General features: G+C 51.0%; 1 protein-coding gene across 3 annotated transcripts in view; it reads left to right on the top strand.

Annotated features, from left to right (window-relative positions):
• The window catches only part of MYH11 (myosin heavy chain 11), a 126,125-nt gene that overhangs the window by 83,949 nt on the left and 18,691 nt on the right, over window positions 1–23,485 (top strand). For all 3 annotated transcript variants that reach the window (XM_061152896.1, XM_061152895.1, XM_061152897.1), the window contains 15 exons: window positions 777–950; window positions 2,083–2,256; window positions 3,798–3,912; window positions 6,184–6,377; window positions 7,746–7,867; window positions 7,995–8,064; window positions 8,229–8,389; window positions 9,763–9,871; window positions 11,989–12,120; window positions 12,216–12,422; window positions 13,725–13,862; window positions 15,054–15,177; window positions 16,853–17,024; window positions 18,471–18,683; window positions 20,536–20,680. In XM_061152896.1, the coding sequence (XP_061008879.1) occupies window positions 777–950; window positions 2,083–2,256; window positions 3,798–3,912; window positions 6,184–6,377; window positions 7,746–7,867; window positions 7,995–8,064; window positions 8,229–8,389; window positions 9,763–9,871; window positions 11,989–12,120; window positions 12,216–12,422; window positions 13,725–13,862; window positions 15,054–15,177; window positions 16,853–17,024; window positions 18,471–18,683; window positions 20,536–20,680 (2,250 nt within the window). The remainder of the gene's footprint in view (window positions 1–776; window positions 951–2,082; window positions 2,257–3,797; window positions 3,913–6,183; window positions 6,378–7,745; window positions 7,868–7,994; window positions 8,065–8,228; window positions 8,390–9,762; window positions 9,872–11,988; window positions 12,121–12,215; window positions 12,423–13,724; window positions 13,863–15,053; window positions 15,178–16,852; window positions 17,025–18,470; window positions 18,684–20,535; window positions 20,681–23,485) is intronic.

Genomic DNA, 23,485 nt, shown 5'->3' with positions numbered 1-23,485 from the left:
CTCCACTTTGGCTTCATTCTCAAGCGGGCTCTCCCCTCATGGTGGCAGTATGGCTGCCATCGATCCAGACTGCCTCTTAGTTCCAACCAGTTCCAATTCTTTCCAATAGTTCCATCCACATCTTGGAATTGAGTGTCATTGAATCTTACCTGAGTTGGGTCACATGGTCATCTCAGAGCCAAGCACTGTTTTTAGGGTCTTTCAGTACTTCATAGAGTATAAAATGGCTACCAAATCCCACTCCCATGAGTTGGAGGGAAGTTCTCAGTGAAAGAGAATATGTTAAGATTGACAGATATTCCAAAACACATCTACTATGGAATTACTCCCTCTTTGAGCCTCAGTTTCCACCTCTGTAATATGGGGATAATGAGGGACTTCCCTGGCAGGCCAGGGGTTGAGACTCCACACTTCCACTGCAGGGGCACAGGTTCAATCCCTGGTCGGGGAACTAAGATCCCATGCCATGGGGTATGGCTAAAAAAAAAAATTGAGGTGTTGAAATACTTAACAGTTATTCTATCTATAAATCATTGTGCAGATGGAGATCAGCATTCTTGAAACCACGTGACATGGAAATAAGTAACTCTTACCAGCCCTCATGAGCCCCGGGCAGCCTTCACTGGGGCCTGAGCACTCTCTGGGTGCTGAAATGGCAGAGCAGCTCGTGGAAAGGGTGTCCGGTGTGGAGCTCTCTCCAGCACGGAGCTCCTCAGGTCCAAGTCCCCTACCTTGGACCATGATGCTCACGGGTCTCCCTGGTGTTGTGTGCTCAGGTGAACTCGTTCGAGCAGCTGTGTATCAACTACACCAACGAGAAGCTGCAGCAGCTCTTCAACCACACCATGTTCATCCTGGAGCAGGAGGAGTACCAGCGCGAGGGCATCGAGTGGAACTTCATCGACTTCGGGCTGGACCTGCAGCCCTGCATTGAGCTCATCGAGCGGCCGGTGAGGCCCCACATCACACACGTGCAGCCGGCACGCAGACCCTGTGCTCGCTCCACTAGGACACGGCTTCCCCAAGTCCTTCAAGGCTGTAAACTGAATCTTTGTGAACTAAATTACCCTGTCCTTTAGCCCACATTTTCCTATTGAAGGTGTTTCTCCTTTTTAACCCTCCCCTTTCTTCCCTTCCCCACCATCCCCATCCCTCCCCTTCCCCTCTCTCCAGTCATTCATTCCCAAAGGCAAGGGTCTTGCTTTTGTTCGCTGACCCATCCCAAACTCCTAGAACCATGCACATAGTAGGTGCACAAGAGATCATTATTGAATGACCATTGATTGACCTACATTATTGAATGACCTACTATATGCTCAGTTGTAAAGAATCCACCTGCCAATGCAGAAGATGCAGGTTTGATCCCTGGGTCAGGAAGATCCCCTGAAGAAGAAAATGGCAGCCAGCTCCAGTATCCTTGCCTGGGAAATCCCATAGACTGTGGAGCCTGGCAGGCTACGGTCCATGGTGTTGTAAAAGAGTTGGACACAACTTAGCAACTAAACAGCTATATGCTGGGCCCTCTCTTTAGGGGCTGAGATGTAACTGAATGAGATGGATGCAGTCCCTGCCCTCCTGGAGGAGCAGACAATGTAACTAGACAAACAAGAGAAGCAACTGAAACCCCTGAAAAGGACAGGGAGTGGTTTACGGATGCCTGCTTTGGACAGAATAGCCAGGAAAGGGCTTCTCTGATCTGAGTCCAAAAAGTAAAGAACATTCCAGCAGAGCAAATGGCATGTGCAGATTTGATGGTGCTCCTGACACCTTAGTTTAAACTGTCTCAGCCATTGGGGAGCTCTTTACTCAAAGGAACCCTTAGGTGAATTTATTTGTAAAGGAACACAATTTATCACTAGAATGGTGAAATCTTTGTGATGTTGTGTATGCTTCCCGGCCCTTGCATCCCTAGTGCTGGTCCACTGGGAACAGAATACTTTGAGGATAGATTGAGGGGGTGGAGATGGAGCATGTACATTCACCTTTATATGTAAGTAGATACGGTAAGGGAGCCTACACACGTGCTTGGGTGGCCAGCCTGAGGCGCAGGCGCCCTTGCTATGATCTGCTTGTCTTCCACAGAACAACCCTCCGGGTGTGTTGGCCCTGCTGGACGAGGAGTGTTGGTTCCCCAAAGCCACAGACAAGTCCTTTGTGGAGAAGCTGTGCTCGGAGCAGGGCAGCCACCCCAAGTTCCAGAAGCCCAAGCAGCTCAAGGACAAAACTGAATTCTCTATCATCCACTACGCCGGAAAGGTACCAGGCCAATGTCCCAGGGGTCTCTTCATCCCAGGGGACCCAGGCAGGATGCTCCAAGTAGGAGCAACTTGGGAGTGGCGGGACCCAGAAGCATCTGGTGGTAGTCAGACCCCAAACGAGCCTTATACACGATTTGTCTAAGCATCAGGAAGGGACAAGATTTAGAGATATAACATATAATGGGCTAATGTATGTATATATTATATATATATATAATACCTGTATATTAAAGATAGAGATTATATATGCTATAATAGGCTAATATATATGTTGTATACTCTAGGCATATGTGAAATATATATTAGGGATGCCACTAATATGCTCCAGCTGTGGTAGCCAGGCTACCCTTGTGGCTCAGCTGGTAAAGAATCCACCTGCAATGCGGGAGACCTGGGTTCAATCCCTGGGTTGGGAAGGTTCCCTGGAGAAGGGAAAGGCTACCCACTCCAGTATTCTGGCCCAGAGAATTCCATGGACAGTCCATGGGGTTGCAAAGAGTCGGACAGGACTGAGCAACTTTCACTTTCATGGTAGCCAGGCAGTTCTTTCCTGTATAGACTCTAAATCCTTCCTGCTACCAGTTAAACCTAACAGGAAGGGCCAGCTGGAATGGGGTGACCAATAAACCCACTTTTGAGTCCAACAGGAATCTCCTTTATCATGGCCTTAGGTTTCCCATTGCCAGTTTGTGCTACTCAGGGAAATTTGCAATGTCTTCTTTTTCTTCCTTCTCCCCCTTCCTCTCTTTTTCTCCCCTCCCCACCTCCTCCATCATCATTGTCATCACCGTCAACATCATGTCATAGTTCTTACAGGACCTTTCCCTATGCCTCCGGAGGGTCCTGGATCATGTAGAAAAGACATACCTCAGTCTGGCTTGCAGACATTTATTGACTCCCCAGTATATCCACTACATCATAGAAACAGGCAACATTCTAAACCAGGGGTTGGCAAACTACAGCCAGGTACCAAACCTGGCCCACAGCCTATTTTTATAAATAAAGTTTTATTGGCACATAGCCAAGATCAGATGTGCCCATCACCGTAACAACCCATATCGTGTAAAACCCCACCAGAACTATGATCAGTTCCTTCCATGTCACAGTCAAAATAATAAAATTAAAAAGAGGTCCCAGATTTAATTTAAAAGCAGATTGTTGTCAAGCCTTTGCTGGATGAGAGGTGAACGTTAAATGTGAGGGGAGGGTATTCGCCACCATCAAAGCTCTGTACCTTTGGGAAATCTCAGGCATCGTGCTGGGCTCTTGAGGAGGCTGCCTGAAGAAGCTTACTAGGAGAAGGCAGGGATAGAGACGAGGCTTTCCCAGTAGGTCATGGCTGAGGCCTACTGCGCACAGGGCCCTTTAAAGTTCTGTTTTGTCGGTCCCTTCTTTGGTGTTTGTGGATTCCCATCGTGGCAGCCACTCATGTTTCCTCTCTGACTTCAGAAGATCCGGGGCAGTGGGAGAGGTCTGGGGCCCTGTCCTTAGTTCAAAACTGAAGCAGAAGCACCTGACTGGTGGGATGGTCCTTGACAGGTGGACTACAATGCCAGCGCCTGGCTGACCAAGAACATGGACCCGCTGAATGACAATGTGACTTCCCTCCTCAATGCCTCTTCGGACAAGTTTGTGGCCGACCTGTGGAAGGACGGTAAGGCCCTGAGGAGGACTGAACTCCCTCTGGCCCCTTCCCAGCTGCCCCTGATTCCCACAACTGCTCCAAGGAGGGATGGGTACAAATTCCTGAGCCCCTCAATCCTGCACCTGGGCCCCATGGAGAAGGTCCTGAGTCGGGGCTCAGGCGTTGATGGAAGAAATGTCTTAGGAGGTATGTTGGATCAGAGCGCCCCCTTGTGGAGTCCGAGAGACTTAACTGCACTCTCATCTCTGCCGTGTACCAGCTGTGTGATCTCAGACAAGTCACTTGACTTTCTTAAGCTTCACCATTCTCTTTGGTGAAAGTGAAAGTCACTCAGTCGTTTCAGACTCTTTGCAACCCCATGGACTGTAGCCTGCCAGGCTCCTCTGTCCGTGGAGTTCTCCAGGCCATGGGGAGCCATTCCCTTCTCAACACAGGGATTGAACCCAGGTCTCCCTCATTGTAGGCGGATTCTTTACCCTCTGAGCCACCAGGGAAGCCCGAGAATACTGGAGTGGGTAGCCTATACCTTCTCCAGCAGATCTTCCCAACCCAGGAATCGAACTGGGGTCTCCTGCATTGCAGGCGGATTCTTTATATCAGCTGGAGTTAATCTCCCATCTTCCCTAAGATTACTGTGAGGGTGAAATTAGATCAGTGGGGCCAAGTTGGAGCATGGATCAAGATCACTGGAAGGCTTCTTAAAACTCATGATCACTGGATCCCATCACCAGAGGGTCTGATTCAGCAGGTCTGGATAGAGCCTGAAAATTCGTATTTCTCATAAGTTCCCAGGTGGCGCTAATGCTGCTCATCTGGGGACCACACTTTTTTCCCCTTAAGAACCAGAGAACAGATAATCCAAGTGAAGTCTAGCACCTGCTGGGCCCACAGTAGGGACTTAGTACACATCGGCCCTGTGATGACTATTAGGTGGTGGACCTTGCTGCTTTTGCTCCTGGGCCTCAGTGCTTACAGCAGATTTCACTCTTGACACGGAACCTGTGGGTCTAGGGCTTACAGGACTCACCACCCTTGCTTTAGGGACAGGGGTCAGTTCTGCCGACATTTACTGAGTGCCAGGGCCCTGGGATGGGGTAACAGCATCTCAACCCAGGTTATATCTCACACCTGGGACTCATGATAAACTCTGAAACTCCTTCCTTCAAGGAGCCACGGTCTTATAGACGAGGCAGACAAGCAAAGACATTATTACATGGCGCCTAACTGAGCACATGGGGTGGAAGTGCTGGGTCTAATGTCAGTGGGGTTGAACTCCACAACACCACCAACCAACTGGATACAGTCAACTGTGTGTGTGCGTTAGTCACTCAGTCGCATCCAACTCTTTGTGACCCCATGGACTGTAGCCCACCAGGCTCCTCTGTCCATGGGATTCTCCAGGCAAGAATACTGGAGTGGGTTGCCATCTCCTCCCCCAAGGGATCCCTGTTTTATCTTTCTAAGCTCACCTCACCACTCAAAATATTGTATACTTGCACACGTGATCATTATCTGCCTCCTTCTGTTGGAATATCCATAGAATATGAGCTGGGGTCGGGGGGGAGCGGTACACAGTGTCTGGGTTTTGTTCACGTCTGTATGCCCAGGGCCTGGCACACAGAAGGCTCTCAATAAATATTTTATTTGTTGGTGGATGAAGGATTGAAGGTAGGCAGGGAGGTAAGCCCTTTGTAGACCTTATTCAGTTATTCCTGCCCTAGGAGGTAGATGCTATTATTACCTCCATTTCCCTGGTGGCTCAGCTGGTAGAGAATCTGCCTGCAATGCAGGAGACCTGAGTTCAATCCCTGGGTTGGGAAGATCCCGTAGAGAAGGGAATGGCTATCCACTCCAGTATTCTGGCCTGGAGAATTCCATGGGGTTGCAAAGAGTCAGACATGACTGAGTGACTTTCATTTTCACAGAAGGAGAAACTGAGGCACAAAACGGCGCCAGGCCAAGGCGGTGGCAAGAACAGGATTTACTCCCAAGTCTCTGTGACAGGGTCAGAGAGAATGTGTTCTTTCTGTCATTTGGGAGTTCTCAGGGTCTCAGAAATACGTAATACTTGGAAAGCAACCCCCAACACCTCCCTTTGCCTATCGCTAGAGGGGAGGTGTTGGGGTGGAGGAAAGAATGGGGAGGGGTGCCTCTGAGAATGAGCAGGGGTCTCCTGGATCTCCACCCTCCTGGATCTCCACCCTCCGGGCTGGCCCCCTGGCCTGCTGCAGGGGTGCAGAGCCCCTGGGTGGGCTGACACCACCCTTCGTGTGCCCACAGTGGACCGCATCGTGGGGCTGGACCAGATGGCCAAGATGACGGAGAGCTCGCTGCCCAGCGCCTCCAAGACCAAGAAGGGCATGTTCCGCACGGTGGGGCAGCTATACAAGGAGCAGCTGGGGAAGCTGATGACCACGCTGCGCAACACCACACCCAACTTCGTGCGCTGCATCATCCCCAACCACGAGAAGAGGGTGAGGCTGCCGCCTGGCTCCTCGGGACGCCCTCAGGGTCTGCAGGGAAAGGGGAGGCAGGCTGGGCTCCGGGGGCAGGAGGAAAGCCAGGCCACCCCCTCCCCACCCAGAGGGCTCCATCTGACATGGGTGGGAGGCACTCCTTTCTCATCCGAGAGGCAGAAGAAGGCAAGAGAGGAAGGGAGAATGCTCCCGGGGACTCTGAGCCCCAGAGTGGCTGCACATGGTATCAGATCACTCGTTCACTAATATTTACTGTAATATTTACAGTAAACATTATTCAGCTAATATTTGCTGAGCCTCATCCATGCCGGGTGCTGGGGATTCGGTGCTGGATAGACTGTAGTCCTTGCCGGCAGGTGTCATAACCTAGGGCAGGGGTGCTTCGCTGGGGGGCAATCGTGTGCCCTCCCTTCCCCCACAGGGGAGATTTGGCCGTGCCTGGAGACATTTTTAGTTGAGAAGGGGGCTATTACTGGCATCCAGCTCACAGAAGCCAGGGATGCTGCTAAACATCCCATAGCACATAGAGCCGCTCCCCCTGAAGCCACAGAGAATTATCCAGCCCAAGATGTCAGCAGTGCTGAGTTGTGGGAGAGGTGGACACACCAGCTGAGGATGTCATGCGGTAAATTATGAGAATACCAAAGAGCCAGGGCTCTCACTCAAAACTCAGGGCTCAGAGAAAGCTTCCTAAAGGATGTGAACTCGGTGACTCGGAGGGCAGAGAGGAGAGGGCATCCTAGGCAGAGGGACCAGAATAAGCAAAGGCGTGGAGGAGAGACATGAAGGGTCTGGGCGAAGAAACTCCAGGGGGTGTTCCATATTGATGTGTGATGGTGTGCGGCAGGGATGGCAGAGATGAGGCTGGACTGCTGGGCGGGGCTTAGATTGTGGCATTCCTGGGGGTTGACAGGGCTTGGTGCTCCTATTGTAAGATGTTATCAGGGGGCTTTTAAAAGCAGGGGTATGTCATGATCAGATTTGCATTTTAGAAACCAAATGAGGCAATGGGAGAGGCAGGATGGGGTGGGAAAACAGTACAAGGCTACTGTGGTCATCGGGGCAGGAGAAGAGGGAGGCGAGTGGATGGCAGTGGTGAGAGAAGTGGGTGGGTGGGGAGATGTTTGGGAGGTAGGAGCCGTAGAACTGGCGATGGGCAGGAAGCGAGGTGGGGGAGGTGACAAGGAGGAAGCCCCAGTTGATGCTGGTGCCAACAAGAGAGATGGCACCAGACCCTCAGCTGAGCTCTCACTGGTGCCCCTGGTGATCCCGCCGTGGCCTGGCGAGGTGGGTCACTGGGCCTGAGATTCGGGGCTTGCTGCTCCCTGAGGCCCCAGCAGCCCACCGCCCTTTGCATCTTTGCAGTCGGGCAAGCTGGACGCCTTCCTGGTGCTGGAGCAGCTGCGGTGCAACGGGGTCTTGGAAGGCATCCGAATCTGCCGCCAGGGCTTCCCCAACAGGATCGTCTTCCAGGAGTTCCGCCAACGGTGAGCCTGCCCGGCCGGTGCAGGTGGGGTGGGTGTTGGGGGCGGGTGCGGGGAGCAGGCTGGGCGGAGGGGCAGACTGATGACAACGGAGATGCGCTCGGTCGTGACTCCTGCACTGTGTCTCAAGGTACGAGATCCTGGCCGCGAACGCCATTCCCAAAGGCTTCATGGACGGGAAGCAGGCCTGCATCCTGATGGTGAGCCTGGTCCCCAGCCCCTCCCCAGAAATCCACCTGCAGACCTCCCAGCCTCGGGTGGCTTTGCCCACAGCTGCTCCAGGCAGGACCCTCCTTAAACACACCTAACCCCCCGCCAAGTGGCAGAGCCGAGAACAGGAACTCTCCCCTCCTTCCTTCCGCAGATCAAAGCCCTGGAACTCGACCCCAACCTGTACAGGATTGGGCAGAGCAAAATCTTCTTCCGAACCGGGGTCCTGGCCCACCTGGAAGAGGAGCGAGACTTAAAGATCACCGACGTCATCATGGCCTTCCAGGCGATGTGTCGCGGCTACCTGGCCAGAAAGTAAAGACCTGCATGTTGTCGCCTCCCTGCAAACACAGACCAGAAATGCAAAATTTCAGGGGGTTTTCTGGCCTCACGTCCTGATTCCCTGATTCTAAGAGGCCATCTGCTCTAAGATGTGTCACTGATTGAATGGCAGCTTTTTCTTGAGGGGGAAGAAGTGCTACCACTTTAAAGATATGTGTTAGTTACAAGGGCAGGGCAGGAACGGGTTAAGACCGTGGGCTCTGGAGAGTCAGATGTGGGTTCTATCCTGGCTTCCCTACTTATTTGCTGAAGAACCTTGGGAAAGTTATTCTAGCTCTCTGAGCCTCAGGAAAATGAGTATAATCATTCCTGCCTTGTAAACTTGTTTTAATGAGGGGGAGTCAATGAAATACTGCTTGTAAACAGTTGAGAACAAAGCTGGTTATCATTTAAGAAGTGTGAGAATACGATAAAGCACCTGAGGAAGGTGTATTGGTATATATACCCCCATGTCTGAATGGGATTCATAAGGCATGGTCTTGCCCTGATGCTCCCTCTGTTTTGAGAAACCAGGGGACTGGGTGAGGGCTAGGGTTCCTCTATGAAACTCACACCCCAAACAGGACTGCAGGGGTTGGTGGAGTAGCTCTAGGCCAGGGCATGTGTCATCAGGAGGTACAGACCACGCACTCATCTAATTGTGTCAAGCTGATTCATTGCCGGGTAGACCCAGGATGGTCAAGGCCAGATCTGGGGAGCTCTTGGTCCAGGGACAGACCTAACCTTTAAGTCTCATAACTAAATTCTCTGTTCCCACTACTCCCACTTCCAGACTGACTGGGGAGATTTTATTCTTCAAGTTCACCCATGTCCAAGATGGCAGCCACAATGGCAGCCACTCAGAGACAAGAAGATGGTGTTCACTCTTCTGTGGTCTTTTGAACCCAACAGCCCTTAAATAGGAGGGGTGCTGGTTCTGTGTCAGGTCTGGGAGTTTAAAATACACCCGAGGAAAGGATTGGTTTTTCAGACACTCAGCTTTGGGGAAGACGTGGTATGGATGAGTGTGTCAGATGCTTCTCAGGAATGGTGTAGCATGGGTTGATTTCCTAGGTGTTACCAGGACCACAGATCTGAATTCAGGGAATTTTGTGAGCCTTGAGTCTTCCTTGTCCATTGAGAAAGGCTCTGGCCTCCAGATGATACACTTGTACTGATGCTCAGAGCTTGCTGGAGGATCTGGGCTAGAGAGAATGGGGGGAATGTCCTTGTGCGAGTCACAAAATCACAAGCCAAACAGACGCGTCCTGCTCCCAGGACGCTGCGGGGCTGGATGCTGTGACAACGCAGTGAGGTGTGTGTTGGGCTGAGCGGGTCTTCTCACGCCTCCCCTTCCTTCTCCCCAGGGCCTTTGCCAAGAGGCAGCAGCAGCTGACGGCCATGAAGGTGATTCAGAGGAACTGCGCCGCCTACCTCAAGCTGCGGAACTGGCAGTGGTGGCGGCTCTTCACCAAAGTGAGTGCCTCCTCATCCCAAGCCCCCTCCTGCCAACCCCCATCCAAGTCCTGGGTCTTCCCTGGGACGCTGCCCATGTGGGACTGGAGGTGGTGGATAGCAGGCTTGCAACCGAGAGCTCAAAACCAAACCTTCCCCGTTGGCGATTCTCTGGGCTTGAGAAGGGCCCCCTCTAGGCATGTGGGTTACAACCATGATCTTAACCCAGACCCAGAGCACTTCCATCACCACAGGGATCCCTCCTATCACCCATTTATAGCTCTACCCACTTCCCTCCACAGCCCCAGCAAGCACGAAGCTGTTCCCCATTTCTATACTTTTGTCATCTCAAGAATATTATATTAACTATATATATTATATATAACTATGGGTCCCGTAATTATGTCACCAGGGCTTCCCTGATAGCTCAGTTGGTAAAGAATCCACCTGCAATGCGCGAGACCCATGGGTCGGGAAGATCCGCTGGAGAAGGGATAGGCTACCCACTCTAGGTGTTGGGCTTCCCTTGTGGCTCAGTTGGTTACGAATCTGCCCACAGTGGAGGAGAGCTGGGTTCAATCCCTGGGTTGGGAAGATCTCCTAGAGAAGGGAACGGATACCCACTCCAGTATTCTGGCCTGGAAAATTCCATGGACTGTATAGTCCATGGGGTCGCAAAGAGTCGGACACGACTGAGCGACTTTCACTTTGTCACAAGCATCCTTCTATGGAGAGCCCTGCATCCAGCGTGTTGTGTGTATCCACTGTTTGCTTCTCTGGGTACAGCTTGGTCTTGCAATGTTGCTGGCCGTCACGAGTCCGTTGGGCAAAGACTTGCTCTGTGGGGACGGACACAGCTTCTTCTTAGGTGCCCTTGAGTGTGTCGATGGGCACAAATCTTTTTCACTGGGCAACTATGTATTGAATGGCCACTGTGCACCAGGCCTGTGGGAAGGGGCCTACCCTGGGGATACCCTGGCTTCATGAATATTCTAGGTGAGTGGAGGAGTAGATGATAGGTAATCACAGGAAGTGATGCCCTTGGCAGACTGGGGTCAGCGCAGGAAAGAAGCTGCAGTGTGTCAGACATGGGTTCCTCTAGTGCCAGGCGGGGCTTGAACACAAGGAGTTAGGAGTCATCGTGGTAAAGAGCAGTGAGGGGAAGCTGCTTTTTGGAAATGTTTATTTCCACCGACCCAACTTCTGGAAAACTCTCCTCTTAAGAAAACCATCTGAAATAAAGAAAATAAAAAATGAGGGGCATTCATTTACAAGAGCAAAATTTCAATGCCTAGCCCTGGCAGACTGATTCATAACAGTTCATCCATCAAAGGGATACTTTTCAATCGCTAAAAATGATGGTATTTAAAAATCAAGTTGTAACGCTGATGTGATGGCAGAGGTGACAATTATCCTGTAGTTTTTAGTAATAAAAGCAGCACGTAGGGAATTCCCTGATGGTCCAGTGGTTAGGACTCTGTGCTTTCACTGCAGAGGGCCCGGGTTCAATCTCTGGTCCGGAAACTAAGATCCTTCAAGCCTCATGGCATGGCAAAAAAACTTTCTTAATTAAAAAAAAAAATAAACTTAAAAACAAGCAGCATGTAACACTGGGCAGTGTGGTCTCAGGTGTATTTTTTGGTGTGTAGGACAAAGGGCTAGAAGGAGATGCTGATAGTACTAATAATGGGAGGTAGGGTGTGGGGGACTTTCCTTTCCTTTTCTCTTTGGAAGGAAGCATATCAGCTTGTCAGCAGCAGTTCTCACTCAGAATGGGACTAATGGGGGGAAGTGAGGCTTTCTCCTTTCACTTTGCACCTTTTCCTGTTGCCCTAAGATTTTTGGTCTCGGCACTGTTGATATTTTGGGATGGGTAATTCTGTGTCATGGAGGCAGTCCTGAGAATTCTAGAATGCTGAGCAGCATCTCTGGCCTCTACCCACTGGAGGCCAGTAGCATTCCCCACCCCCCACACCTAGTTGTGACAGCTACCACTGTCCCCAGAAACTGCCACATATCCCCTGAGGGGCTGCAGGTGGAGTAAAATTGTTCCTGGCTGAGAAGCATTGATTTACTTACTACGAGAGTGTATCCCTTGTGCCACGGAGACAACTGATGCTCTGACCCACTGTGTGCAGGTGAAGCCCCTGCTGCAGGTGACTCGGCAGGAGGAGGAGATGCAGGCCAAGGAGGATGAGCTGCAGAAGACCAAGGAGCGGCAGCAGAAGGCCGAGAGCGAACTCAAGGAGCTGGAGCAGAAACACTCGCAGGTACCGGCCCGGGAGCCTGGCTGGGGCTGCAGAGGGCGGGCCGCCCGCCCCCCGTCATGGGGCTCACCGCCTGTCTCCCTGCCCCCTGCCTGCAGCTGACCGAGGAGAAGAACCTGCTACAGGAGCAGCTGCAGGCAGAGACGGAGCTGTACGCCGAGGCCGAGGAGATGCGAGTCCGGCTGGCAGCCAAGAAGCAGGAGCTGGAGGAGATCCTGCACGAGATGGAGGCCCGCCTGGAGGAGGAGGAAGACCGGGGCCAGCAGCTGCAGGCAGAACGGAAGAAGATGGCCCAGCAGATGCTGGTAAGGCACTGTGGGGGCTGCCCGCGGTGGTGCCGAATCCCTTGAGTCTCCCTGCAGACCTGTGAGGTGCATCTGATGATATGTGTCCCCACTGGACTGAGACAGAGACTCAGGCTTGGAGAGGAACAGCCATCTGCCTACACAGGTCTCCTTGGGAGCCTCCTCTGTCCTGTTGACATGCCTTCCATGCACAAACACGTCTTCTCCTAATAGCTGCCCTGTATGAGGGGTAATTGTATCAGTAAGCTACTGCTGCAGAACAAAAAGCACCAAGACTCAGTAGCTTAGAAACAATAAGCATTTAGGACTTCTCTGGTGGACCAGTAGTTAGGAATCTGCCTGCCAACACAGGGGGACATGGGTTCGATTCCTGGTCCAGGAAGATCCCACGTGTTGTGGGGCTTGTGTGCCCCCCAACTACTGAGCCACACTCTAGAGCTCACGAGCTGTAATTGCTGAGCCCACATGCCAGAACTGCTGAAGCCCACGTGCCTAGAGCCTATGCTCTGCAACAAGAGGACCCACCGCAGTGAGAAGCCCACACACCACAACTAGAGAAAGCTGGACCCAGCACACCCAAAAATAAATAAATTAAAAAAAAATTTCTTTTGTAAATGAAATACTAAACATTTATCTCACACAGTCATGACTCTGAGAGTGGCTTAGCTGGGTGATTCTGGCTTAGAGCTTCTCATGAGACTGCAGTCGTGATGGCAGCCTGGGCTGCAGTCATCTGAAGGCTTGACCGGGGCTTGAGGATCCACTTCCATGGGTGAGTGAGCCATCACTCACGTGGCTGTAGGCAGGAGACCTCAGTTCCTTATTCTGTGGGCTTCTCCACAGCGCTGCTTGAGTGTCCTGCCAATATGGCAGCTTGCTTTCCCTGGACGGAGTGCATGGAGGGAGAACAGAGTAGAAAGCTGCAATGCTTCTTAGAGCCTAATTTCTGACTTACACACGCCATCACTTCCTCTTGGTTTTGTTAGAATCAAGTCACTAAGTCCAGCTGACACTCAAGGGGAGAAAAATTAGGCTCCACCTCTTGAAGGGATGAGTATCAGAGAATTTGTGGGCATATTTTTAAACCATCATGGTATCTATTCTCCCCACTTTACAGATGGGGAGACTGAGGCTCCACAAAACAAAGTGGTTTACCCAAACCTTTTCTTTCTGATGGAAAGAAGCTGCAGAGGACTGCAGGGGGCCATCAGGCCCAGCCTCTGTATCCATGAGTCCCCAGAGCTTCAGAAGAGTAAATTTTGGGTTAAGCAAGGCTGTAATTCTTTTCTCTCCCCCACAAAGGACCTGGAGGAACAGCTGGAGGAAGAGGAAGCTGCCAGGCAGAAGCTACAACTTGAGAAGGTCACAGCTGAGGCCAAGATCAAGAAACTGGAGGATGATATTCTGGTCATGGATGATCAGAACAATAAACTGTCAAAAGTGAGTGGGGTTGGACGTCCCTGGTGGTCCAGTGGTTAGACTCCACTGCATGGGGGAGTGGGTTCGATCCCTAGGCAGGGAACTAAGATCCCACGTGCCCGGTGATGTGGCCAAAATTTTTTTTAAAAAAGTGAGAGGGGTTGAGTATTTGCATTAAAATGACAGGCTCATCAGGACTGTGGATACCTTCAGATACCTTCCCTTTTTTAGCCAGGTACAAGGAATTAAAGGCCAACCAAGCGGTTACCTCTGGCATTGATGTAGCGGCCCTGTGACCACTGTCAGGATGCAAGCATGCCATGGATGGGGTCCCCGGTGGTCCCAACAGTGCCAGGGCCACCGTGGAGCAAGTATCAGGAACACCACAACCAGTGCAACCCCCAAGTTGTGCAAGGGAGGGTGGGCAATGTGCCTGAGACCAGGGGGCCCCTCTCACATTCTCACCACCCACTTCCAGCTCCTAACAGAGGACCAGCTGTCCTGGCATTGAGGGGCTTCTGGGATGTGAGACTTTCAGCCCCCAAACCAGAAAAGTCCCAAGATGAGCGGGTCACCCTAGTCAGTATCCACTAAGCAGCCCCACTGTGGGTGGACTACCTTTAGTCCTGGATGCCAGCTGGGCACCAACTGTGAGACAGGCTTGGTGTCAGGGGCAGGGCGTGCACGGTGGAGGAGGACCCAGTCCTCGAGGGCTTGTTCTAGAGAGACAACAAGTAGATGATTGTACCAGCAACCACTAATTGCTATCATGATCAGGGTTCTGAAGGAGGTGTTCACCCTCTTATAAGAACAGAGCACTAGGGGATGGAGGTGGGGCATTCAGGGAAGGCTTCCTGGAGGAGGTGACATTTCAGTGGCCACCTGAAGAACGAGGAGCAGTTAGAGGGAGATGGGGTGGAGGCACATCCCAGGCAGATGGTCCCGCCTGTTTGCAAGATCCCTGAGTGTGGCAAGAAAGGAAAGAGGCCCCTTGGCTGGGACATGAAGTTGAGGGGAGGGAGGGAGTGGCTGGTCTTTGGAAAGTATTATTGTTGAGGAGCTTATTTTTCCCCATTTAAAACACTAGGTTGCATTTAGTTATAGCATGGATTATCCTTTCAACTGTTTATCTGGAAGTTACTAACACTGAAACATAGTCCGCAGAGAAAAGGAAAAAAACTAATGATATTTCTTTTTCTTTTCCCCCAAAAGGAGCGAAAACTCCTTGAAGAGAGGATTAGTGACTTAACAACAAATCTTGCAGAAGAGGAAGAAAAAGCCAAGAATCTTACCAAACTGAAAAACAAGCACGAATCTATGATTTCAGAACTGGAAGGTAAAACGGCTTCCGGAGAGGTTCTGAGGGGGATATTTTACTTTACTTTATTATTTTTTTTAACACCCAAACCATTTTGTATTAGGGTATAGCCAATTAACAATGTTGTGATAGTTTCAGGCGAACAGTGAAGGTGGTTATTTTAAAAGCAGGAAAATAAGACAGGACATTTGAGAATGGTGGGTTACGGCAGGAAAGGGACCGTCCTACCCGGCTGCCTGCTTACCCTTTGGGAACACACATATTCATTCTAGAAGGTGCTTGTCACCAGGGCTGACTTTCCTTCCACAAGACTGTGGTGCGGGTGGGATGGTTCCTGTGTGTGTGTGTGTGTGTGTGTGTGTGTGTGAAGTGCCTGTGTGTGTGTGTGTGTGAAGTGCCTGGGTTCCTGTGTGTGTGTGTGTGAAGTGCCTGGGTTCCTGTGTGTGTGTGTGTGTGTGTGTGTGTGTGTGTGTGAAGTGCCTGGGTTCCTGTGTGTGTGTGTGTGTGAAGTGCCTGGGTTCCTGTGTGTGTGTGTGTGTGTGTGTGAAGTGCCTGGGTTCCTGTGTGTGTGTGTGTGTGTGAAGTGCCTGGGTTCCTGTGTGTGTGTGTGTGTGTGTGTGTGTGTGAAGTGCCTGGGTTCCTGTGTGTGTGTGTGTGTGTGTGAAGTGCCTGGGTTCCTGTGTGTGTGTGTGTGTGTGTGTGTGTGTGTGTGTGTGAAGTGCCTGGGTTCCTGTGTGTGTGTGTGTGTGTGAAGTGCCTGGGTTCCTGTGTGTGTGTGTGTGTGTGAAGTGCCTGGGTTCCTGTGTGTGTGTGTGTGTGTGTGTGAAGTGCCTGGGTTCCTGTGTGTGTGTGTGTGTGTGTGTGTGTGTGTGAAGTGCCTGGGTTCGTGTGTGTGTGTGTGTGTGTGTGTGTGAAGTGCCTGGGTTCCTGTGTGTGTGTGTGTGAAGTGCCTGGGTTCCTGTGTGTGTGTGTGTGTGTGTGTGTGTGTGTGTGAAGTGCCTGGGTTCCTGTGTGTGTGTGTGTGTGTGTGTGTGTGTGTGTGTGTGAAGTGCCTGGGTTCCTCTGTGTGTGTGTGTGTGTGTGTGTGTGAAGTGCCTGGGTTCCTCTGTGTGTATGTGTGTGTGAAGTGCCTGGGTTCCTCTGTGTGTGTGTGTGTGTGTGTGTGTGTGTGTGTGTGTGAAGTGCCTGGGTTCCTCTGTGTGTGTGTGTGAAGTGCCTGGGTTCCTGTGTGTGTGTGTGTGTGTGTGTGTGTGTGTGAAGTGCCTGGGTTCCTGTGTGTGTGTGTGTGTGTGTGTGTGTGTGTGAAGTGCCTGGGTTCCTGTGTGTGTGTGTGTGTGTGTGTGTGTGTGTGTGAAGTGCCTGGGTTCCTGTGTGTGTGTGTGTGTGTGTGTGTGTGTGTGTGTGTGTGTGTGTGAAGTGCCTGGGTTCCTGTGTGTGTGTGTGTGTGTGTGTGTGTGTGTGAAGTGCCTGGGTTCCTGTGTGTGTGTGTGTGTGTGTGTGTGTGTGTGTGTGTGTGTGTGAAGTGCCTGGGTTCCTCTGTGTGTGTGTGTGTGTGTGTGTGTGTGTGTGTGAAGTGCCTGGGTTCCTGTGTGTGTGTGTGTGTGTGTGTGTGAAGTGCCTGAGCAGGAAGGCTCATCCTCCAGGGGTTTCTCGGGTCATGTCTACCCTCTGAAGTGTCCTGGCTTTTTCACAGTGCGGCTGAAGAAGGAGGAGAAGAGCCGGCAGGAGCTGGAGAAGCTCAAGAGGAAGCTGGATGGGGAGGCCAGTGACTTGCACGAGCAGATCGCAGAACTGCAGGCGCAGATCGCCGAGCTCAAGATGCAGCTGGCCAAGAAGGAGGAGGAGCTGCAGGCAGCCCTGGGCAGGTACGAGGCCGCCGGGGGCAGGTCCAGTGTGTGCTCATGCCCCGAGGGCCCCTGCCGATCTGCGGGGGGGAGGCCTGGTCCTCCTCCTCCTCCAGGCAGGCCGCCATCTCACATGAAGTGGCCCCGACCTGGCCTCCCAGGTGCCTCTCGGTCCTGCTGGCACCTCCAGAACCTCGCCTTTGACCTCTTCCTACCAAGCTCATCCTCTCTACTGCCACTATGCCCACCTCTTGGGTGCCCATCCTTCGTCATCTGCACCCCAGTCCTGGATTTCTGGTTGTACAAAGAGTCTGTTCCATCGGCACCACAAACACCATGTATCTGAGGCTGGGAGGACCCTCCTGTCCCTGGCTCTCTCCTTCTGAGGCCCCTCTTTATGTGAATACCAGTCTCCTCCTGAGCTTTCGCCCCCTTCTCTTCCCACCCAGGATACAGCAGACTTGGCCCGTTCCATGAGGTGTGTCCCCCACCCATTTTTCTGCTCCCCCTTCTCCCAGCTCGGAGCTGGGTTCCCTCTAACAGCCTCCCCCTGGGGGTATCAGAGCAGCGACTCAGTTATTTACCTGCTCTCCGTGTGCTGAGCTCTGCCCAAGCAGTGTCTTTACCGACACCTGGCCAGATGTGCTGCTGTACCTCCAGTCACTGAGGAGGAAGCTGGGCCAGTGGAGGTGAAGGAACCTGGGCCAGTCGCCCGGCTTTTGAGAGACGGGCTGGGAGTCACTTTCTGGTTGGTCCTCTGGCCAGCTCGCTCTGAGCCGGTTTGCGCCAGGCGACAGCGCTAGGGTGACGGGCCACCTGGTGTCTTCCCTCCGCTGGTCCCTTCCCATCCATCGTGGATGAAACCAGAAGCAGCTCCACCGGGGTCAGGAGGGAGCTCCCTTCCATGCCCTCGGGTCAAGGCTCCCCACCTCCCACCCTGACGTGCAGTCACCGTCTCCCCTGGTGTTAACATCCCCACCCCCGACAAGCAGTGCCTGGCCAAGCACTCTGCATGGAGCAGAACTCAGACGCTGAGCAAATGGAAGGGAAAACCAGCCAGTAGTTACTAGGGAGGAACACTTGCCTAACACTCAGAAAGCATCCGTTGGGTTCCTGCTGCGGACAAGGCCCCATGCTGTCTGGGACAGTGCAAAGCGCTGTCTCTCTGTGTCTCTGTCTCTGTGTTTCTGCCTCACTTTCACACACACACACACACACACACACACACGTGCAGCACAACCTCTTTTCTTACATCAGCCCTTGGAAACTACATCCTGCATGAACCTGCAAGCAGGCCAGCATGGCAAGAAGGGGACTTGTGTCTCGGTACCTGAGCGGAACGTGTTCCGATATCTGTGGAACCCAAATGACTGCTTCCAGAAAACCATTTTTTGGCCACCTGGTGGGATGGACAGCAGGGGGCCCGGGACCCCCAAGGTCTTAGTTCTGGTAGTCTGTCCCCGGCAGGCTGGACGACGAAATGGCTCAGAAGAACAATGCCCTGAAGAAGATCCGGGAGCTGGAAGGTCACATCTCAGACCTCCAGGAGGACCTGGACTCCGAACGGGCCGCAAGGAACAAGGCGGAGAAGCAGAAGCGGGACCTGGGGGAGGAGCTGGAGGCACTGAAGACAGAGCTGGAGGACACGCTGGACAGCACGGCTGCCCAGCAGGAGCTCAGGTGAGGCGCCCCCGCCGGCCGGCCAGCCGCTGGATGGGTCAGGACGGCGGGTGGCAAGGGGCAGACCCACACAGATCCTGAGTCACGGGGCTCCTCAGTCCTGACTGCATTTTGCTTTAACGGATATAAGCATGCTTAATTTTTTTTGAAAATTGTATTGAAATATAGTTGATTTACAATGTCATGTTAGTTTCAGGTGTACACCAAACTGATTCAGTTCTGTTCTTAACAAAAAGAACATCTCAGAAAACTGAGTAATAAATATTTCTGTCTAATTAAGGCACATGAATACCTAAAAGGGTTCTCATATGTTCCTGCCCTGAAGATGATTAGCTACTTGGCATCTGGGAGTTTCCTGTTACCCAAAGAGGGTAATTGGAGAAACTGGATTTTTTTAATTATTTGAAAATACTAATAATTTATTATATTTGATATTATAAATACAAACATCAAATCTAAATATAATAAAACATTCTAATATGTCTGAACCGTGAAAATCAACTGGTAAGTTAAGCATGCTTATTTTTTTAATTTATTTATTTTTAATTGAAAGATGATTGCTTTACAATATTGTGTTGGTTTCTGCCATACATCAACGTGAATGAGCCATAGGTATGCATATGGCCTTCTTCTTGAACCTCCCTCCCACCTCCCACCCCATCCTACCCGTCTAGGTTGTTACATAGCCCTGGTTTGAGTTCCTTGAGTCATACAGCAAATTCCCACTGGCTATCTACTAGACATATGGCCATGGATATGTTTCCACGTTACTCTTTCCATTCGTCCTACCCTCTCCTTCACTCACCCCTTCCCGTGTCCATAAGTCTGTTCTCTATGTCTAATCATGCTTATTTTTTAATCTTGTCTTACATCACAGTAGGAGGATATACTCTATTAGAGAATGACTTGCAAATTATAGGAAAGTTAGATACCAAAAGCATCAACCCCAGTCCCACCACGGTTAACATTTTGAGGAATTTCATTCCTGTCTTTTCCTGAGTGTGTATAAGTTTTGCATTAAATTTTCAAAATAATATTTATCAGATTGGTCTTCACTTGAAGTGTCACTGCTAGCTAACTGACAATACCCAACCAAAAAGCAGAAACAAAAACGGGTCACCTGCCAGATAATGAATGCCAACTTCAGTGAAACTAGGTCATTTATTTATTCAACAGACACACAAGTGTCAAGTGCTGTGCTAACATGGAGATTTACTTCCCACATTTTGGGTTTTGTGCTATATCACTTATCTGGGCCTAGAAGCCAGCACAACTTTCTGCTCCCTTTGCCCTGGCCCAGAGCAGTAGCTCATAGCAGTGAACTCGGGCTATTTGGGTTCAAATTTTTGGTCAGTCACACAATGGTTTTAATACCTTGGACAAGCTGCTTACTCTTTCTTAGCTTTTGTTTCCTCATCTGTAAAACAGAAATAATGATACACTTGCCTCTAAAGGTCACTCTGCATATTCTATCAGATGACATATACCCAGAACTTAGGTCAGAGCTTGGCATAGAGCATATCCTCAGGAAATAAAGCTAATGTTAATATTTACAGAACAGTCTGCAACTCACTTTGCATTCTTCCAACAATATCATGTGTTTTATTTTATGTATTTGCTTGTCGGCCCTGGGAGATTCTGGGAGGTAGCATGCTCCTCTTTTTTATAGCTACCTTCTTCTTTTGAGGAAATTCCAGGTCCAGAGAGGTTAGGTGACTCACCTGAGGTCACACAGCTTGGGAGGGACATCGACGAAGACTTCAGTTCCAGGTCCCGGGAGACCCCTGGTCCCTCTGCACCGGGGCAGACCTCTGTCTCCTCGGCTGCCAGTCTCCATGTTCTTCCTGCCCAGGGCCAAGAGGGAGCAGGAGGTGACGATGCTGAAGAAAGCCCTGGACGAGGAGACGCGGTCCCACGAGTGCCAGGTGCAGGAGATGAGGCAGAAGCACACACAGGTGGTGGAGGAGCTCACCGAGCAACTGGAGCAGTTCAAGAGGGTGAGTGGATTCGCGACGTGCTTTTGGTGACGACAAAGCGCAAAGAACGGCGTGCCAGCAGCCTAGAGTAACTCCCTGTGAGCGCCCGCACTGAGGCCAATAAGAAGCTACAGTGATGCTAACAGGAGGGATGGCACCCAGCATTTATGCTTACCATTTACTATGTTGATTAATCTGTCCCCCACCCACTGGGATGGGTACACTGACGCCCCTTTGACACAGGAAGGAACTGAGGCCCAGAGTACCTAGAGGTCACACAGCTATTGACAGAGTCCCAGCAGGCTGACTCTGGCGTGCGTGCATGCTCCGTCGCTTCAGTTGTGTCCGACTCTTTGCAACCCCATGGGCTGTAGCCCGCCAGGCTCCTCTGTCCATGGGATTCTCCAGGCAGGAATACTGGAGTGGGTTTCTGTGACCTCCTCCAAAGGATCTTCCCAACCGAGGGATCGAACCCGTGTCTCCTGCTTTGGCAGGCGGGTTCTTTACCACCAGAGCCACCTGGGAAGCCCTGGCTCTGGATTCATCTCTTCGCCTCTCTAGGGTAGGGTCTCCAGGTAGGCCCTTGTGGATAAGCAGAGTTTAGCAGAATTCTGGGAAGGTAGCTGAACACTGAGGACAGTCTAGCCATCTTCATTTCTCTGCAGATTGGAGCAAGACTGTCATATTTTGACTGTCATATTTTCCCTGGTGTGGTTTGAGAATGGCTAGATCTAATCTTCCTCTGATGCTTGGCTGTTTGGGGGTGCACGGGATCTGAGGCAGTTAACTAGCACTAAAACGCTGTGTATCCGGAACTTCCTCTCACTTTGGAGAATGTCCTTGTGTTTCATCCCCAGGGAAGAGTTTTTTTAGCTTATGACATCCTGCTAGATGGCTTCTCTAAAAGTCTGAATTATACCACCATCAGTGCTGCAGCTTTCCTCCAGAACTTTCTAGATTGAAGGGCTGTTGTGTTACCTGAGAATTGTTGGTGTTGGCATTAGTTTCTGTCGCCAGTCAAGATAAATGTTCTTCGGGACTCCCCGGGTGATCCAGTGGTCAAGGTTCTGTGCTCCCATTGCTGGGGGCCTGGGTTTGATCCCTGATCAAGGAACTTGATCCCACGTGCCTCAACTGAAAAGATCCTGCAGACCACAAGAAAGATCCCAGGTGCCGTAACTAAGACCCTGACTCAGCCAAATTCACCAGGGAATCCCAACTAAGACCCAGCTCAGCCAAATCAATAAATATTAAAAAAAAAAAAAAAAAAAGATAAATGTTCTTCCTTGAACTGGTTCAAGGAATCAGTCCGATCGGAATCTCAGAATTTTCCCATATATTTTAATAACGCCAGCAACCCCCTGTATGGCACTGAATATATGCCACTGTTCCAAAGTTTTATGGACACCAGATCATTTAATCTCGCCTGTGACCTTGGCTAAAATGCACATCTCCAGGCCCCTGAAACGCACTGTCCCTGACTGAACACCCTCACACTCCAAGTGGAGAAAAGGCTACCCCTTGTTGCTCGTCACGAGGGGTCTGACTATGAACCTTCAGCATTTTGTCAGTTCTTTTGTGTTGGACAAATAAGATCTTTCTAGTTTTATCTATAACATGTATTTCCCCTTTCAATTGTCTTCTTTTTATTATTTTCAGATAATAATAAATATTAATAAATAATATTTCAGATAATAAGATATAAATAATAATAATAATTTTTAAAAAACTTTTTGACCATGCCCTGTGACATGAGGGATGTTAGTTCCCTGACCAGGGATCAAATCTGAGCTCCTTGCATTGGAAGCATGGAGTCCTAACCATTGGATCACCAGTGAAGTTCCCAGAAATCATTTTCTAATTAATTAGTTATTTATTTTTGGCTGCACTGGGTCTTTGCAGCCACACGCAGGCTTTCTCTAGTTGCGGCAAGTGGGGGCTCCTCTGTAGTTGCAGTGTGCGGCTTCACATCGTGATGGCTTCTCTTGTGGAGCACGGACTCTAGGGCGTGCGAGCTTCAGTGGTTGTGGCTCATGGGCTTAGTTCCCCTGGGCCGTACATGGAGTTTTCCCGGACCAGGGATGGAACCAGTGACCCCTGCATTGGCAGGTGGACTCTTAACCCCTGGACCACCAGGAAGTCCCCCAGAAAATTTTATTGTGATCGAAGTTGAATCCAAATGGGCTCTTCCCACCTGATGGAATAATAAGGTACATGTGTCACTTTCACTGTAAGTTTGGAAAGCTAACTGACCAGCGCTGAGCCGGGTGGTCGTCCGAGATGAGCAGGCACTGGAGGCCTCTTTGCAGAGACTCAGATGTTCTGGACATCCATGCCTGACCCGTGTGAACAGGAGGAGGCTGGGAATGCCTGCCCACCATCTCAGGAGCACTGAAAAGGGAGACTGTTTTACCTCTAGCAACTTTTCAGATTGTTGGTGAAAACTCATAGCATTGTTCCTACCTCGACTCCCCTTACACGTGTACAATGTCACCAGCATTCTGGGAAAAAGGTTTTAGGGGAGCCCAGGTCCCACGAGGTCCCCTAGGGTCCTTGCATATCAACATGCACTATTGCCTTAAGAGGTACTTTGTCCCTGTCTGGGGTCCTGGCAATAGTAAATGGACTTCATCACCAGAGGACTGGCTTCTGAGGGTCCCTAGACACTGCACAGACCTGCCCAGGAGCTGAGGGCAAGCCCACTGTCACTTTCTCCACTCTTGCTCCTTTCCTCCTCCTGTAGACCCAGGAGAAGGCCCCTCCTTTCTTCTGCTTTTTCCCCCGAATACTTTTTTTCTTAGAGAAACTCATATGCCTACAAGAGCT

Source organism: Dama dama, chromosome 10, assembly GCF_033118175.1.
Source record: "Dama dama isolate Ldn47 chromosome 10, ASM3311817v1, whole genome shotgun sequence".
NCBI lineage: Eukaryota > Metazoa > Chordata > Mammalia > Artiodactyla > Cervidae > Dama > Dama dama.
The sequence above is the reverse complement of the archived record's forward strand: the minus strand, read 5'-3'. Positions and strand labels throughout refer to the sequence as shown.